Source organism: Rana temporaria, chromosome 4, assembly GCF_905171775.1.
Source record: "Rana temporaria chromosome 4, aRanTem1.1, whole genome shotgun sequence".
NCBI classification, from domain to species: domain Eukaryota; kingdom Metazoa; phylum Chordata; class Amphibia; order Anura; family Ranidae; genus Rana; species Rana temporaria.
In genome coordinates, this window is record NC_053492.1 from 474,840,971 (window position 1) to 474,858,765 (window position 17,795).

Here is a 17,795-nt window from a genome sequence, read left to right on the forward strand (position 1 = left end):
TGCAACTAAGATACAACGGCGTAAGAGGCTTACGCCAGTCGGATCTTAGCAAAATTCCGACGTATCTTGTTTTCTGAATACAGAAAGAAGATACGCCGGAGTATCCTAGAAGTTACGCGGCGTATCAAATAGATACGCCAGCGTAACTTCTTTCTGAATCTGGCCCCATGTGTGCAAAGGTGTCCCAATACTTTTGACCATATAGCGTATATGCAGATTAAACCTCAGGAATAGAAGAAACTTCTGGAACGCAGTATAAGGAAAGTAATGCAGAGAGTTGGTCTGAGCTTTACCATAAAAGTCACAAGCCCGGCGCGGAGTTTAATATTCGATGCGTTGAGCGTATGAAGCCGGCCAATTAGAAGTCACTCTCGGGTTTTCCAGCGGCGTGTAGGAAGTTCTATAAACCCTCAATCTGCGTCTTAATGAAAAATCCAGGAGAGGAGCAGCAGGCGGGACGTCCAATCGATCGCTGGAAGAGGCCGGGGTACCTGACAACACCGGCTGATCTCCATCGTAAAAACAAAGTGCTAAGCCCCGAGCCCCGGGCTGACGGCTCCGCGGCCCAAGGAGACAACGACTGGCTACAACGCCATACAAAATCCCCGATTCAGACGCCGCCGGTGACCTCATACACGGGGACGCTCCGAGGAAATGGACCATTAAACGTTTGTTTTTCAGGAAATGTCACTTTCTATTTCCCGCTGAAAATACTTTTACCGTCGGCTACAGAAATGGCCGCAGCGAGGAATTGAAGCTGAACGCCAGGCGGATGGAAGACGATGATGAATGCAGCTCTGTAATCATTAATACATATTTAAAGCGGAACTCAAACGGCAAAAACTTTCTGCTAAATAAATTCCTCAGTAGGCACTTTGGGCCAGATTCTCGTAGACTGGCGTATCTTTGCGGCGGCGTAACGTATCTGATTTACGTTACGCCGCCACAACTTACATGGGCAAGTGCTGTATTCTCAAAGCACTTGCTCCTTAAGTTGCGGCGGCGTAGCGTAAATCGGCCGGCGTAATCGCGCCTAATTCAAATGTGGAAGGGGGCGTGTTTTATGTTAATCAACTGTGACCCGACGTGATTGACGTTTTTCATGAACGGCGAATGCGCCGTCCCTGGAAATCTCCCAGTGTGCATTGCTCCTAATACGCCTCAAGGACGTATTTGTTTTGATGTGGACGTAAAAGACGTCCAGCCCCATTCACGGACGACTTATGCAAACGGCGTAATTTTTTTAATTTTCGACGCGAGAATACTTAACATTGGCTGCGCCTCATAGACCCAGGGGCAACTTTACGCCGGGAAAAGCGGAGAGAGCAGAGCTGTGGGAGGGGCCCAACAGGCTCCACTCACTACAGAAAATTACAAGAGGGGGCGGAGACAAGACCAGCCACCCTGCACAAGGGAGAGAGCAGAACTGTGGGAGGGGCTCGGAAGGTTCCACCCACTACAGAAAAACTACAAGAGGGGCGGAGACAAGACCATTCACCCTGCACAGGGGGAGAGAGCAGAACTGTGGGAGGAGCTCGGCAGGTTCCACCCACTACAGAAAAACTACAAGAGGGGCGGAGGCAAGACCAGTCACCCTGCACAAGGGGCGAGAGAATTGTGGGAGCGACTCGGCAGGCTCCACCCACTACAGCAAATTACAAGAGGGGCGGAGACCAGACCAGTCACCCTGCACAAGGGGAGAGAGCAGAGCTGTGGGAGGGGCCCAACAGGCTCCACTCACTACAGAAAAACTACAAGAGGGGTGGAGACAAGACCAGTCACCCTGCACAGGGGGAGAGAGCAGAACTGTGGGAGGGGCCCAACAGGCTCCACTCACTACAGAAAAACTACAAGAGGGGTGGAGACAAGACCAGTCACCCTGCACAGGGGGAGAGAGCAGAACTGTGGGAGGGGCTCGGAAGGTTCCACCCACTAAAGAAAAACTACAAGAGGGGCAGAGACAAGACCAGTCACCCTGCACAGGGGGAGAGAGCAGAACTGTGGGAGGAGCTCGGCAGGTTCCACCCACTACAGAAAACTACAAGGGGGCAGAGACAAGACGGGTCACCCTGCACAATGAGAGAGAGCAGAGCTGTGGGAGGGGTCCATTAGGCTCCACCCAGTACAGGCTGCCTGTAAAATACAGGAGGGGGCGGAGACAAGTCACCCTGCACAAGGAGAGAGAGCAGAACTGTGGGAGGGGTCCATTAGGCACCACCCAGTACAGGCTGCCTGTAAAAAAAATACAGGTGGGGGCGGAGACAAGTCACCCTGCACAAGGAGAGAGAGCAGAGTTGTGGGAGGGGGCAGCAGGCTCCGCCCATTACAGGCTGCCTGTAAAAAGCTACAGGAGGTGGCACGGACAAGACCAGTCACCCAAGTGAATACAAATAATATATATTAAAGTGCTTCCGTCCCACGGCATTGTGTGACCATTCTTACACAGAGTCGCGGCTCGTCCCCACCCCCTCCATCTCCTGATTGGCTCACTGGCTGTGATTGACAGCAGCGAGAGCCAATGATCATGTATGCATAGATCCTCCCCCTCCTGCAAGGTCTATCCAGGCAAGGCCAGATAAGACACAGGCAGAGCGGTCCCCCCTGCACATGCTCAGTTTGGTCTCTATTACTGGAGAGAGTATTTCCTTGTTGAGCTGAGCTTTTCGGGTCACATGATATTGACATCACACATGTGGGCGTGTATACAGATCCTACATGACAACCTAGTCCCTCCCTCCCTCCCTCCTCCTCCTCCATGCCCAGTAACTAAAAAAGTGTGATGTCACATTTTGATTCATAGATGATCTGCCTCCCATAACAGCATAAGGATACAAGCCATAGTGGAAATCTCCTCCTACCTCAACACTCAGCACTCTGCAATTTATCATATGACCGTGGTATACAGATCATCCAAAAAGGTGTATAGTGCAGTAGATTATGGCATTGGCGGCATGGGTGGCACTGTCTGCAGCACATTATGGCATGGGTGGCATTGTCTGCAGCACATTATGGCATGGGTGGCATTGTCTGCAGCACATTATGGCATGGGTGGCACTGTCTGCAGCACATTATGGCATGGGTGGCACTGTCTGCAGCACATTATGGCATGGGTGGCACTGTCTGCAGCACATAATGGCATGGGTGGCATTGTCTGCAGCACATTATTGCATGGGTGACACTGTCTGCAGCACATTATGGCATGGGTGGCACTGTCTGCAGCACATAATGGCATGGGTGGCACTGTCTGCAGCACATTATGGCATGGGTGTCACTGTCTACAGCACATTATGGCATGGGTGGCATTGTCTGCAGGACATTATTGGATGATCGGCACTGTCTGCAGCACATTATGGCATTGGTGGTATGGGTGGCATTGTCTGCAGCACATTATGGCATGGGTGGCATTGTCTGCAGCACATTCTGGCATGGGTGGCACTGCCTGCAGCACATTATGGCATGGGTGGCACTGTCTTCAGAACATTATGGCATGGGTGGCACTGTCTGCAGAACATTATGGCATGGGTGGCACTGTCTGCAGCACATTATGACATGGGTGGCACTGTCTGCAGCACATTATGGCATGGGTGGCACTGTCTGCAGCACATTATGGCATGGGTGGCACTGTCTGCAGCACATTATGGCATGGGTGGCACTGTCTGCAGCACATTATGGCATGGGTTGATTTCTATGCATAGAAAGAGCCCTTTAACTCTTGGTGTGCCTTCAAAGGATTCCTGGAATCCAGCTCTATTAAAAAAAGAAAAGAAAAGTTATGTCCACTTTTTTTGCAGTACTTTTTGTACAGCCACAACGCGGTTCCTGCCTCGGGATCGGTGACATTCGGAACATACGGAACCTTTAGCTCTTCTCCTCCTCAATCGTCATATCAGGAAAGACTCGGCACAGATGTTTCCAATTCTCCTCCACTTACATAACTTGAGATGTAACAGCTTCAAAAATAGAAGGCGAGTTTCCTTAGCGATTAATTGGACGGAATGAAGCGGGCTTAGCACCTCCCTGGCTTGATGAAGTGAGCGCTTGTGTAGCGTGATTTAGTAGATGTCGCTCCTCTCCGGCGCGTTCTTCCTGTGCCATTATTCCCGGTGCCCATCTGCTCTCTAATCCGGCTGCCAGTTTAGTAGCTGAGTGAATGTAATTGTGGCAGCAGCAGGAGGAGGAGGCGGAGAACGCACCTTGTGCTTTTACTAGCCCTCTGTACTGTTTTCCTATTGAGCTGATGGACTAAAATCTTTTCTCTGCAGCAGAGAAAGTTTAGCTCTCTTGTCCTACATTATTAAGTGGTCTTGCATAGCAAGATCACTTATTGTTCTCTCACATATATATTATTATTCTTATTATAGCCAAATTTGCCACCCTAACTCCTCCCACAGTTTTTACACTACATAGACGAGTAATATATCGAATCGTGCGGATTGTTCCCGATCGGTGGGCTATTACTTTGTGGAACGTTTCGTCGAATCGTTCGCGAAATATCGTCATTTTTGTGGCGAAATTTTCCCATAGGAATGAATGGTGAGCGGTAGAGTGTGGGATTTCTAAAAATGAAAAATCATTACATGATTTGTAAACTGCGACCACTCCCTCATTTTCAAGCCGACCTACACAAATCTTATATCAAAACGTTCAGCTATCCCTGCTGCCACTACATGTGTTCATGGCTAAGCGATTGACCAAACCGTTTTCACAATACGACCATTTGTTTGCAACCTACGCCATCTGTTGGATCACATTTACATCTCCAGGGGCACCGTCTCCAGTCAGGAGTATTGGTGGAGGCAAGACCACGTCGCACAATTTCCCCAGAAATTGTATCTTTTCTAGTTATCCTCTATTATTTAAATATAGCAGTTGTAAAAACATCTCTGTTAAAAAAAAATATGGCAGTTGTATTGCTCGGCCGGAGAGACACTGGGGATCTGAGAGGGGGAGAAATACACAGAGCAGCTTCTCCCCTCTGCTTCCCATTCACAGAAGCCTTTGTATTTTGGAAATTAGTTTACATAATACAAAGGCTTCTGTGATTGGGGCAGGAGGAGGGGAGGGGCGGGCACAGCAGATGCAGTGACTCTCCTGTTGCAGAGCTCAGACGGATCAGCAGAACTACAGCGATAGACGTCTTCTGGAAGTACTATGAAGCTGTCAGATATAAATAAGAGTGCTAAGCCCAGGAGGTGTCATGCACCACGCTGGACTTAAAGCGGACGGAACATACACTATATTGCCAAAAGTATTGGGACGCCTGCCTTTACACGCACATGACCTTTAATGACATCCCAGTCTTGCAGCTATAACACCTTCAACTCTTCTGGGAAGGCCGTCCACAAGGTCTAGGAGGGTGTCTATGGGAATGTTTGACCGTTCTTCCAGAAGTACCTTTGTGAGGTCAGGCACTGATGTTGGACGAGAACCCCACAAATCCCCCCCCCCCCCCAGCACAAATCCTCTTCTCCCACCCACCTTGCAACACAAACCCCTATGAGTGACCACTTCTAGCACCCCCCTCAAATTTTCCTTTCCCTGCTGCCCCCAAACTCCTCCTCCCAACACACATCCCCTCTTTCCTTAATCTCCTTGTGGTGGGCCCCCCCCCCACATCACATGGTACAACAGTGCCCAGGGCAGCTTCCCCTCCTGCCCCCACTGCTTGCCCCGGCCCTGCTCAGAAGACTGCGGGACCATTCAAAATGGGGACCTAGCTATGAAGCTGCAAACTGTCACAACTGCATTTTTCTTTATTCATTTTTACTATGTAATGTTAGAGCGCCCCCTTCACCTAATTTGCTGTCACAACTGGTTGCCCACAGTTACGGTTAAGTTGCTGAAGGCGGTCCCCATCACCCCCTCAGCTGAGCACATCGCTGTACTGTGGGACAGGAAAGTGTCTGTTTATTAACCACTTAAGGACCGCCTCCTGCACATATACGTCGGTGGAATGGCACGGCTGGGCACAAGCATGCACAGGTATGTCCTCTTTAAGTTCCCAGCCGTGGGTCGCAGGCGCACGCGACCCGGTCCGACGCACCGTGACCGTGGGACATGCGGACCCGATCGCCGCTGGAGTCCCGTGATCGCCCCCCGGAGCTGAAGAACGGGGAGAGCTGTGTGTAAACACACCTTTCCAGTTTTTCACTGTGGCGCCGTCATCGATCGTGTGTTCCCTTATATAGGGAAACACAATCAATGACGTCACACCTACAGCCACACCCCCCTACAGTTAGAAACACAAATGAGGTCACAACCCCTTCAGCGCCCCCTTGTGGTTAACTCCCAAACTGCAATTGTCATTTTCACAGTAATCAGTGCATTTTTAATGCATTTTTTGCTGTGAAAATGACACTGGTCCCAAAAATGTGTCAAAATTGTCCGATGGGTCCGCCATAATGTCGCAGTCACGAAAAAAATCGCTGATCGCCGCCATTAGTAGTAAAAAAAATTAAAACATTTATAAAAATGCAATAAAACTACCCCCTATTTTGTAAACGCTATAAATTTTGCGCAAACCAATCGATAAACGCTTATTGCGATTTTTTTTGTTAACCAAAAATATGTAGAAGAATACGTATCGGCCTAAACTGAGGGAAAAATTTCTTTTTTTTATATATATATATTTTTTGGGGATATTTATTACAGCAAAAAGTAAAAAATATTGCATTTTTTTCAAAATTATCGCTCTATTTTTGTTTATAGCGCAAAAAATAAAAACCGCAGAGGTGATCAAATACCACTAAAAGAAAGCTCTATTTGTGGGGAAAAAAAGGACGCCGATTTTGTTTGGGAGCCACGTCGCACGACCGCGCAATTGTCAATTAAAGTGGCGCAGTGCCGAATCGCAAAAAGTGCTCTGGTCTTTGACCAGCAATATGGTCCGGGGGTTAAGTGGTTAAGATTAACCTATGGGTCAAAACCGATCGTTAGTAGGCACGACCATCGGTTAAAAACCCGTGCATGCTCAGAATCACGCAGTGCCGAATCGCAAAAAGAGGCCTGGTCCCTTAGCTGCCTAAAGGTCCGGGTCTTAAGTGGTTCAGAGTCCGAAGCTACACTTTTGTAGCTACTGACTTTTTTTAATTTTCAGAAAAATGACAGGAGCTCCTCTTTAAGGTTTTACATATTGGGTATCTATTTACTCGGTGCAACCTCATCTCTTATGTTGTATCATAAAAGTGGATCATTTTATTGCATTTGTATGTCCTAAAATTTACTTTAGTGTATGTTGTAATGACATTTTTGGGGGTTTAAACCATCTTTAGGCCTAATTTTTTTATTTTTTTTAACGTGTGCAAAAAAAAATCACTAAGGACTCGTTTACACTCGCTTCAGAATGTGGCATTGGACGCTTTTTTTTTTAAAGCTCTCTGAATGCCAATCAAAGCTCCTGTCAATAAATAAAATGGTTCCTTACAGTCCTGGTCACACGTTGTGTTTGCTTTGCTTCAAAAATGATCCCTCATGTCACTTTCTTGGTGCGTCAAAGCGTCTCCAAAGCCTCCATAGAAGTCTGTGATGACGCTCGTTAACAGCACCTGCAGCTTTTGAGGGGCTTTTATTCCGCTTTGTTCTGGAGGTATTGCAGGTGTGAGATATCCCAGGATGCACTGGGAAACCAACAGGCCAACCAGTAGGACACCTTCAGCAGTCACTTCTGCTTCATGTTTATATATTTTCTGGGACTGTCTGGTCACATCTGGTGTGCAGCAGCAAGAAGGTCAGCGGGGTCTGGGCAACAAGCAGAGATGGCACATGTGGTGTGCAACATGGGAACGCTATAGCAGAAGGTGAGCGGGGACCGGAGAGAGGACTGAACAACAGAGGATCAGTAAGGTGTCACACGTAGTGAGGCACGGTGAGCAATAAAGCGGGAGGTGAGCAGGAACCGGAGAGAGAGAGAGGAAACCAGAGGATCAGCAGAGCAGGGGGTTTCTACTGAGTGGGGTTAAGCAGAGCTGGGGGTTCTACAGAGTGGGGGGTATCAGCAAAGCTGGGGTACCACCGAGTGTGAGATCAGCAAAGCTGGGGGTTACTATGGAGTGTGAGATCAGCAAAGCTGGGGGAACTACTGAGTAGGAGATCAGCAGAGCTGCGGGTTATTAGTGAGTGGGGAGATCAGCAAATCTGGGGGTACTACTGAGCGGGGGATCAGCAAAGCTGGGGGTTACTACTAAGCTGGGGGGGATCAGCAAAGGTGGGAATACTACTAAGCGGGGGATCAGCAAAGCTGAGGGTACTACTGAGTGGGGGGATCAGCAGAGCTGGGGGTTACTACTGAGTGGGGGTCAGCAGAGCTGGGAATACTACTGAGTGGGGGATCAGCAGAGCTGGGGATACTACTGAGTGGGGGATCAGCAGAGCTGGGGGTTACTACGGAGTTGGAGATCAGCAAAGCTTGGGGGACTACTGAGTGGGGGATCAACAGAGCTGGGGGTTACTACTGAGTGGGGGATAAGAAAAGCTGGGGGTTACTATGGAGTGGGAGATCAGAAAAGCTTGGGGGACTACTGAGTGAGGGATGAACAGAGCTGGGGGTTACTACTGAGTGGGGGATAAGAAAAGCTGGGTGTTACTACGGAGTTGGAGATCAGCAAAGCTTGGGGGACTACTGAGTGGGGGATCAACAGAGCTGGGGGTTACTACTGAGTGGGGGATCAGCAAAGCTGGGGGTTACTACTGAGTGGGAGATCAGCAAAGCTGGGGGTTACTACTGAGTGGGAGATCAGAAAAGCTGAAGGTACTACTGAGCGGGGGATCAGCAAAGCTGGGGGTTACTACTGAGTGGGAGATCAGCAAAGCTGGGGTTACTACTAAGTTGGGTATCAGCAGAGCTGGGGATACTACTGAGTAGGGGATCAACAAAGCTGGGGGTTACTACTGAGTGGGGGGATCACCAGAGATGGGGGTTACTACGGAGTGGGGGATCGGCTAAGCTGGGGGTTACTACTGAGTGGGGGATCAGCAAAGCTGGGGGTTACTACTGAGTGGGAGATCAGAAAAGCTGAAGGGACTACTGAGCGGGGGATCAGCAAAGCTGGGGGTTACTACTGAGTGGGAGATCAGCAAAGCTTGGGGTTACTACTAGGTTGGGTATCAGCAGAGCTGGGGATACTACTGAGTGGGGGGATCACCAGAGCTGGGGGTTACTACTGAGTGGGGGATCAACAAAGCTGGGGGTTACTACTGAGTGGGGGGATCACCAGAGCTGGGGGTTACTACTGAGTGGGGGATTAGCAAAGCTGGGGGTTACTACTGAGTAAGAGATCAGCAGAGCTGGGGGTTACACTACTGAGTGGGGGATCTATTAAGCTGGGGTTGCTACTGGGTTGGGCAATGGCAAAGCTGGGGGTTACTGCTGGGGGGTACTACTGAGTGGGGGGATCAGTAAAGCCAGGGGTGCTACTGGATTGGGCATCGGCAGAGCTGGGGGTACTACCAAGCAGGGGATCTGCTGAACCGGAGGGGATACTAATAAGCTGAGAATCTGCTGATTGGTTGGAGGCACTACTGAGCCCCTTTTAAAACATATAGAAAAAAACACACTGGGAATTTGCCAAGCTTTATTAAAGCTTCTAAAAGCATCAAAAACACATAAAGAAATTGTAAATGTTTGTTAAAGTTGAAGGAATTCTAAATGATTCAGAAAGTCAGAAGAAATCTCTCCCTCGTGGGTCAGAACCTTCATCTCCCGATACATTCTGTTCCGATAAGTCGCTGATAATCTCCGCGCGGCGCTGTCATCGCTGTCGCCCTCCTCTTGCGCTTTAGATTTATTGGTCCTATTAAAAAAAAATATATTTTTTATTATTTTCCGTTGAGCTGCGGCGGCTCGCCGGGTCATAGTGACAGCTGAGATATGCAGACGGGTCATCCGGTAAAATCTGAGCGCCGAGCCTTTTACGAGGGAGAGGAGTGTGCGCGTTCCTTCCCGTAAATTCTGATTTTTATTCCTTCGCTGGCCCCGCCCCTTTTTTTAGGAGTTTGACATAAAAAAAAAAAAAGAAGAGATTTCTAGTCCAGAGCCTCGGCGCGATCTTTTGACGGGCGCCATTTCAAGCGATCAATCAATGGAAATCTCACCACCTCGATCTTCGGAATTCGACCAACAGCTGCGCCCCTTTATGGATGCGTCCAAAAACACGCGTCCGACTCCCAGGGGATGTGATTAACAAGCGCGCCTCGCCGTGCTGATTTTGGATCGCTGAGTCCCTTCTTCGCATACATTTTTTCTTGCGGCTGATTTTTGGGCTTCTGTGCGCCGTTCTCCTTCTTCTGATTTATTCGCGAATTGCGTTTCCTGGCTCAGCCGTTTATTAGGAAAATATTCACACTTGTCATAGGGGGAGAAGAGTGCCGGGACCGCCATACAGGACGCCCCCCCCCGCGCCGTTCTCCTCCGCGCCGCTCACTGCTCGTCTGTTCAATTCATCCCAAGAGAGGAATTCCAGTCCTTAGTAAATATTTTTATCAACAACCTGTTATCCCGACTGTAATATACAGAAAGTATTCACAGCGCTTCACTTTTTCCACATTTTGTTATGTTACAGCCTTATTCCAAAATAGATTAAATTCATTATTTTCTTTAAAATATACAAACTACGAACAATCCCCCGTAATGACAACATGAAAGAAGTTTGTGTGAAATCTTTGCAAATTTATAAAAAATAAAAACTGAAAAAAAATCCCATGTACATAAGTATCACAGGCTCCTCCCATGTACATAAGTATCACAGACTCCTCCCATGTACATAAGTATCACAGGCTCCTCCCATGTACATAAGTATCACAGACTCCTCCCATGTACATAAGTATCACAGGCTCCTCCCATGTACATAAGTATCACAGGCTCCTCCCATGTACAATAAGTATGACAGGCTCCTCCCATGTACAATAAGTATCACAGGCTCCTCCCATGTACAATAAGTATCACAGGCTCCTCCCATGTACATTAGTATCACAGGCTCCTCCCATGTACATAAGTATGACAGGCTCCTCCCATGTACATTAGTATCACAGGCTCCTCCCATGCACATAAGTATCACAGGCTCCTCCCATGTACATAAGTATGAGTATCACAGGCTCCTCCCATGTACATAAGTATCACAGACTCCTCCCGTGTGCATAAGTATCACAGGCTCCTCCCGTGTGCATAAGTATCACAGGCTCCTCCCATGTGCATGAGTATCACAGGCTCCTCCCATGTGCATGAGTATCACAGGCTCCTCCCATGTACATGAGTATCACATGGGAGGAGCCTGTGATACTTATGTACATGGGAGGAGTCTATGAGACATGGGAGTAGTCTGTGATACTTATGTTCATGGGGTGAGACTTGTGTACATGGGAGGAGTCTGTGAGACTTGTGCACATGGGAGGAGCCTGTGAGACTTGTGCACATGGGAGGAGCCTGTGAGACTTGTGCACATGGGAGGAGCCTGTGAGACTTGTGTACATGGGAGGAGCCTGTGAGACTTGTGTACATGGGAGGAGCCTGCGAGACTTGTGCACATGGGAGGAGCCTGTGAGACTTGTGCACGTGGGAGGAGCCTGTGAGACTTGTGCACATGGGAGGAGCCTGTGAGACTTGTGTACATGGGAGGAGCCTGTGAGACTTGTGTACATGGGAGGAGCCTGTGAGACTTGTGTACATGGGAGGAGCCTGAGATACTTCTGTACATGGGATTTTTTTTCCTTTTTTTATTTTTAATACATTTGCAAAGATTTTCAACCAAACTTCTTTCGCGTTGTCATTGGGGGATTGTTTGTCGAATTTTGAGGAAAATAATGAATGTAATCATTTTTGGAATGAGGCTGTAACATAACAAAATGTGGAAAAAGTGAAATCCCTTGTATCCCTTGTGTCTAGTTGTGTCTCTTGTGTCCCTTGTATCCCTTGTGTCCCTTGTGTCCCTTGTGTCTCTTGTGTCTCTTGTGTCCCTTGTGTCCCTTGTGTCTCTTGTGTCCCTTGTCTCCCTTGTCTCCCTTGTGTCCCTTGTGTCTCTTGTGTCCCTTGTCTCCCTTGTCTCCCTTGTGTCTCTTGTGTCTCTTGTGTCTCTTGTGTCCCTTGTGTCCCTTGTATCCCTTGTATCCCTTGTGTCTCTTGTGTCCCTTGTGTCCCTTGTGTCTCTTGTATCCCTTGTATCCCTTGTATCCCTTGTATCCCTTGTGTCTCTTGTGTCCCTTGTGTCCCTTGTGTCTCTTGTGTCCCTTGTCTCCCTTGTCTCCCTTGTGTCCCTTGTGTCTCTTGTGTCCCTTGTCTCCCTTGTCTCCCTTGTGTCTCTTGTGTCTCTTGTGTCTCTTGTGTCCCTTGTGTCCCTTGTATCCCTTGTATCCCTTGTGTCTCTTGTGTCCCTTGTGTCCCTTGTGTCTCTTGTATCCCTTGTATCCCTTGTATCCCTTGTATCCCTTGTGTCTCTTGTGTCTCTTGTGTCCCTTGTGTCCCTTGTGTCTCTTGTGTCCCTTGTCTCCCTTGTATCCCTTGTGTCTCTTGTATCCCTTGTATCCCTTGTATCCCTTGTGTCTCTTGTGTCCCTTGTATCCCTTGTGTCTCTTGTATCCCTTGTATCCCTTGTGTCTCTTGTGTCCCTTGTATCCCTTGTGTCTCTTGTATCCCTTGTGTCTCTTGTGTCCCTTGTCTCCCTTGTATCCCTTGTGTCTCTTGTATCCCTTGTGTCCCTTGTATCCCTTGTGTCTCTTGTATCCCTTGTGTCTCTTGTGTCCCTTGTCTCCCTTGTATCCCTTGTGTCTCTTGTATCCCTTGTATCCCTTGTATCCCTTGTGTCTCTTGTGTCCCTTGTATCCCTTGTGTCTCTTGTATCCCTTGTGTCCCTTGTCTCCCTTGTATCCCTTGTGTCTCTTGTGTCTCTTGTGTCTCTTGTGTCTCTTGTGTCTCTTGTGTCCCTTGTGTCCCTTGTGTCTCTTGTGTCTCTTGTGTCTCTTGTGTCTCTTGTGTGTCTTGTGTGTCTTGTGTCTCTTGTGTGTCTTGTCTCTCTTGTGTCTCTTGTGTCTCTTGTGTCTCTTGTGTCTCTTGTCTCTCTTGTGTCTCTTGTGTGTCTTGTCTCTCTTGTGTCTCTTGTGTCTCTTGTATCCCTTGTGTCCCTTGTGTCTCTTGTATCCCTTGTGTCCCTTGTGTCTCTTGTATCCCTTGTGTCCCTTGTGTCTCTTGTATCCCTTGTGTCCCTTGTGTCTCTTGTGTCCCTTGTGTCTCTTGTATCCCTTGTGTCTCTTGTATCCCTTGTGTCCCTTGTGTCTCTTGTATCCCTTGTGTCCCTTGTGTCTCTTGTATCCCTTGTGTCCCTTGTGTCTCTTGTATCCCTTGTGTCCCTTGTGTCTCTTGTATCCCTTGTGTCCCTTGTGTCTCTTGTATCTCTTGTATCCCTTGTATCCCTTGTGTCTCTTGTCTCTCTTGTGTCTCTTGTATCTCTTGTATCCCTTGTATCCCTTGTGTCTCGTGTGTCTCGTGTGTCTCTTGTGTCTCTTGTGTCTCTCAGGCAGTAACAGTTGGTGATCTGACAGTTGTGGTTTATTGTCACAGAATTTGCTTTAGTCTGAGATTTTTTATTCCATTTTTTTGCAGGCTGGATGAGCAGATACACAATTTCCTCGATGATGGAGACCCCGAGAGCGCCTTAGACATTGGCGCAGACATGCGGAAAATTCACTACGGCTTTACTGTACTGAAGGTAAGGAATCAGAAGTTCCGCATTTAACCACTTGACCTCCGGAAGGTTTTACCCCCTTCATGACCAGGCCATTTTTTGCCATTTAGCACTGTGCTACTTCAACTTGTAATTGCGCCGTCATGGAACACTGTAGGGATTGACCGATTATCAGTGCGGCCAATATTGACTTTTTCAGAAGTATCGGTCAAATAAATGACCGATATTTACCGATATTGCAATGTCATGACATCACTTCCCGAATTACTGGCCTCTTAAAGGCGCCAGTTTTAAAAAATAAAGTTTACAGAGCGCCCCCCCCCCTCCGATCTCTCCATAAAGAGGACCTGTTACTGCCTCTGACACCCTGCATCTCCGATCGTGGTAAGGAAGCTTCTTACCACGTGATCAGCTGTGACCAATCACAGCTGATCATCACGTGAACCTGGAAGTGCAGGTAAATTGCATTCCTCGGTTCGCACTGACAGGGAGAGACGATCGATCGGCGGCTCTCCCTGTCAGAGGGGGGGTCTGTGCTGATAATCAGCACATTGATTATCAGCACAGCGCCCATTACAAGAATGCTTGTAATCCAAAGCACTTGCATATCAAAGCAAGTTTCCCCATAGAAGTCAATGGAAACAAAGATAATTCGTTCCACATTGACTTCTATGGCATGCAATACCGCATGTGGCCAGAGATGGGGGGGCGCCAGAGAGCCTCGAAAATACTCGGGGACAGCTCGGCTGATCTCGGAAAGGTACGGAAACACTCGGGAACTGAGTATTTCCAAGTGATTCTGAGTATTTCCGAACGGCCTCTAACCGTTCCTAGTGTCACCGGCGCCCCCCGCACCTCTGGGGAAATGCGTTTCCGCACACCCCATTTAGCTTGAATAAAAAAAAAAGTTGCTCGTTATTTAAAACGCTCGTTAACTGCGTTATTCGTAAACCGAGGATCCACTTTACTTCGAAATACTCATATGCATTTTATTTTTCTACTAGGCTAACAATTTGAAAGATATATGAAGATAATATATTCCCTTTTCTTTTTGTTTGCCTCCCAGAGACTTTTCCGTGACCGGAAACCATCTGAAACCGTCGGAATCTCTTCTCCTGAGACCACCACAGAAAGACCGGGATCTTCTAGTGTCCGTCCCGAAGAAATGAAGAAGCTTCGAGATCTTCTACAGCAAAGAGACAATGAAATCAGTATCCTTGTCCAGCCCCAAACACCATTCATTCTCTCCATTCATACACTCCATTCATTCATTCACTCCATTCATTCATTCACTCATTCATTCATTTACTCCATTCTCTCCATTCATTCATTCACTCCATTCTCTCCATTCATTCACTCTATTCATTCATTCACTCCATTCATTCATTATATTAATTCACTCATTGTAGAGAATTCACAAATCTCTTCTCTATCTCACTGATCAGCTCTCACTTCATGACCACCTAATATTCAGTAGGTCCCCTTTTGGTCTCCTCTGATCACAGCACTTTCCCCCAGTTCTCCTCTAAATCTTTCAGATGTTCATTAGCAGACTTCATACGGAGTCAGTGGGAGGAATAGTGTCCCATCATTGGTGTCAGTGGGAGGAATAGTGTCCCATCATTGGTATCAGTAGAAGGGAATAGTGTCCCATCATTGGTGTCAGTGGGAGGAATAGTGTCCCATCATTGGTGTCAGTGGGAGGAATAGTGTCCCATCATTGGTATCAGTAGAAGGGAATAGTGTCCCATCATTGGTGTCAGTGGGAGGAATAGTGTCCCATCATTGGTATCAGTGGGAGGAATAGTGTCCCATCATTGGTGTCAGTGGGAGGAATAGTGTCCCATCATTGGTGTCAGTGGGAGGAATAGTGTCCCATCATTGGTGTCAGTGGGAGGAATAGTGTCCCATCATTGGTGTCAGTGGGAGGAATAGTGTCCCATCATTGGTGTCAGTGGGAGGAATAGTGTCCCATCATTGGTGTCAGTGGGAGGAATAGTGTCCCATCATTGGTGTCAGTGGGAGGAATAGTGTCCCATCATTGGTGTCAGTGCGAAGAATAGTGCCCCATCATTGGTGTCAGTGGGAGGAATGGTGCCCCATCATTGGTATCAGTGTGAGGAATAGTGTCCCATCATTGGTGTCAGTGGGAGGAATAGTGTCCCATCATTGGTGTCAGTGGGAGGAATAGTGTCCCATCATTGGTATCAGTGGGAGGAATAGTGCCCCATCATTGGTGTCAGTGGGAGGAATAGTGCTCCATCATTGGTGTCAGTGGGAGGAATAGTGTCCCATCATTGGTGTCCGTGGGAGGCATAGTGTATCATCATTGGTATCAGTGGGAGGAATAGTGTCCCATCATTGGTGTCAGTGGGAGGGATAGTGTCCCATCATTGGTGTCAGTGGGAGGAATAGTGTCCCATCATTGGTGTCAGTGGGAGGAATAGTGTCCCATCATTGGTGTCAGTGGGAGGAATAGTGTCCCATCATTGGTATCAGTGGGAGGAATAGTGCCCCATCATTGGTGTCAGTGGGAGGAATAGTGCTCCATCATTGGTGTCAGTGGGAGGAATAGTGTCCCATCATTGGTGTCAGTGGGAGGGATAGTGTATCATCATTGGTATCAGTGGGAGGAATAGTGTCCCATCATTGGTATCAGTGGGAGGGATAGTGTCCCATCATTGGTGTCAGTGGGAGGAATAGTGTCCCATCATTGGTGTCAGTGGGAGGAATAGTGCCCCATCATTGGTATCAGTGGGAGGGATAGTGTATCATCATTGGTATCAGTGGGAGGAATAGTGTCCCATCATTGGTGTCAGTGGGAGGAATAGTGTCCCATCATTGGTGTCAGTGGGAGGAATAGTGTCCCATCATTGGTGTCAGTGGGAGGAATAGTGTCCCATCATTGGTATCAGTGGGAGGAATAGTGCCCCATCATTGGTGTCAGTGGGAGGAATAGTGCTCCATCATTGGTGTCAGTGGGAGGAATAGTGTCCCATCATTGGTGTCAGTGGGAGGAATAGTGTCCCATCATTGGTGTCAGTGGGAGGGATAGTGTATCATCATTGGTATCAGTGGGAGGAATAGTGTCCCATCATTGGTGTCAGTGGGAGGGATAGTGTCCCATCATTGGTGTCAGTGGGAGGAATAGTGTCCCATCATTGGTGTCAGTGGGAGGAATAGTGTCCCATCATTGGTATCAGTGGGAGGAATAGTGCCCCATCATTGGTGTCAGTGTGAGGAATAGTGTCCCATCATTGGTGTCAGTGGGAGGAATAGTGTCCCATCATTGGTGTCAGTGGGAGGAATAGTGTCCCATCATTGGTGTCAGTGGGAGGAATAGTGTCCCATCATTGGTGTCAGTGGGAGGAATAGTGTCCCATCATTGGTGTCAGTGGGAGGAATAGTGTCCCATCATTGGTATCAGTGGGAGGAATAGTGTCCCATCATTGGTGTCAGTGGGAGGAATAGTGTCCCATCATTGGTGTCAGTGGGAGGAATAGTGTCCCATCATTGGTGTCACTAGAAGGAATAGTGTCCCATCATTGGTGTCACTAGAAGGAATGGTGTGACATCCAACACCGGCCACAGTGCCAATAACCGCCCTCTCTCTGGTATCTCCGGCTGCTCGGCGTGTTTTATGGGATCACAGAGCTCTGCAGTTGGGGGTTTAGCAGTCACTTTGCTCTGTTATTTCACACTCAGCAGTCAGCGGGTGTTATCAGCATGAGGACAGACAGCGAGCTTCTCAGAGCCTCTCGGAGTCTCTCGGGGCCTCGGCACTCAGACTCGGCTCCGAGAGGAAAATGAAATCAGGTGATAATTGATTCTTTCAGAAGAAGCTTTCCCTGTAATAAAGATTAGATACAGAATGCTGCGACTCTGGCAAACGCCCAACGGCAACTGTTCCTAAATCCCTCTCCGACTCCGCAGCTCTTGGGTTCACATTAACCACTTCAGCCCCGGACCATTTGGCTGGCTATAGACCAGAGCACTTTTTGCAATTCGGCGCTGCGTCGCTTTAACTGACAATTGCGCGGTCGTGCGACGTGGCTCCCAAACCAAATTGGCGTCCTTTTTTTCCCACAGATAGAGATTTATTTTGGTGGTATTTGATCACCTCTGCGG

At 48.2% G+C, this 17,795-nt stretch overlaps 1 protein-coding gene across 1 annotated transcript in view; it reads left to right on the top strand.

Annotated features, from left to right (window-relative positions):
* The window catches only part of KIF6 (kinesin family member 6), a 336,021-nt gene that overhangs the window by 185,551 nt on the left and 132,675 nt on the right, over positions 1–17,795 (top strand). The window contains exon 12 of the mRNA XM_040347859.1: positions 14,734–14,878. Coding sequence (XP_040203793.1) covers positions 14,734–14,878 — 145 coding nt within the window. The remainder of the gene's footprint in view (positions 1–14,733; positions 14,879–17,795) is intronic.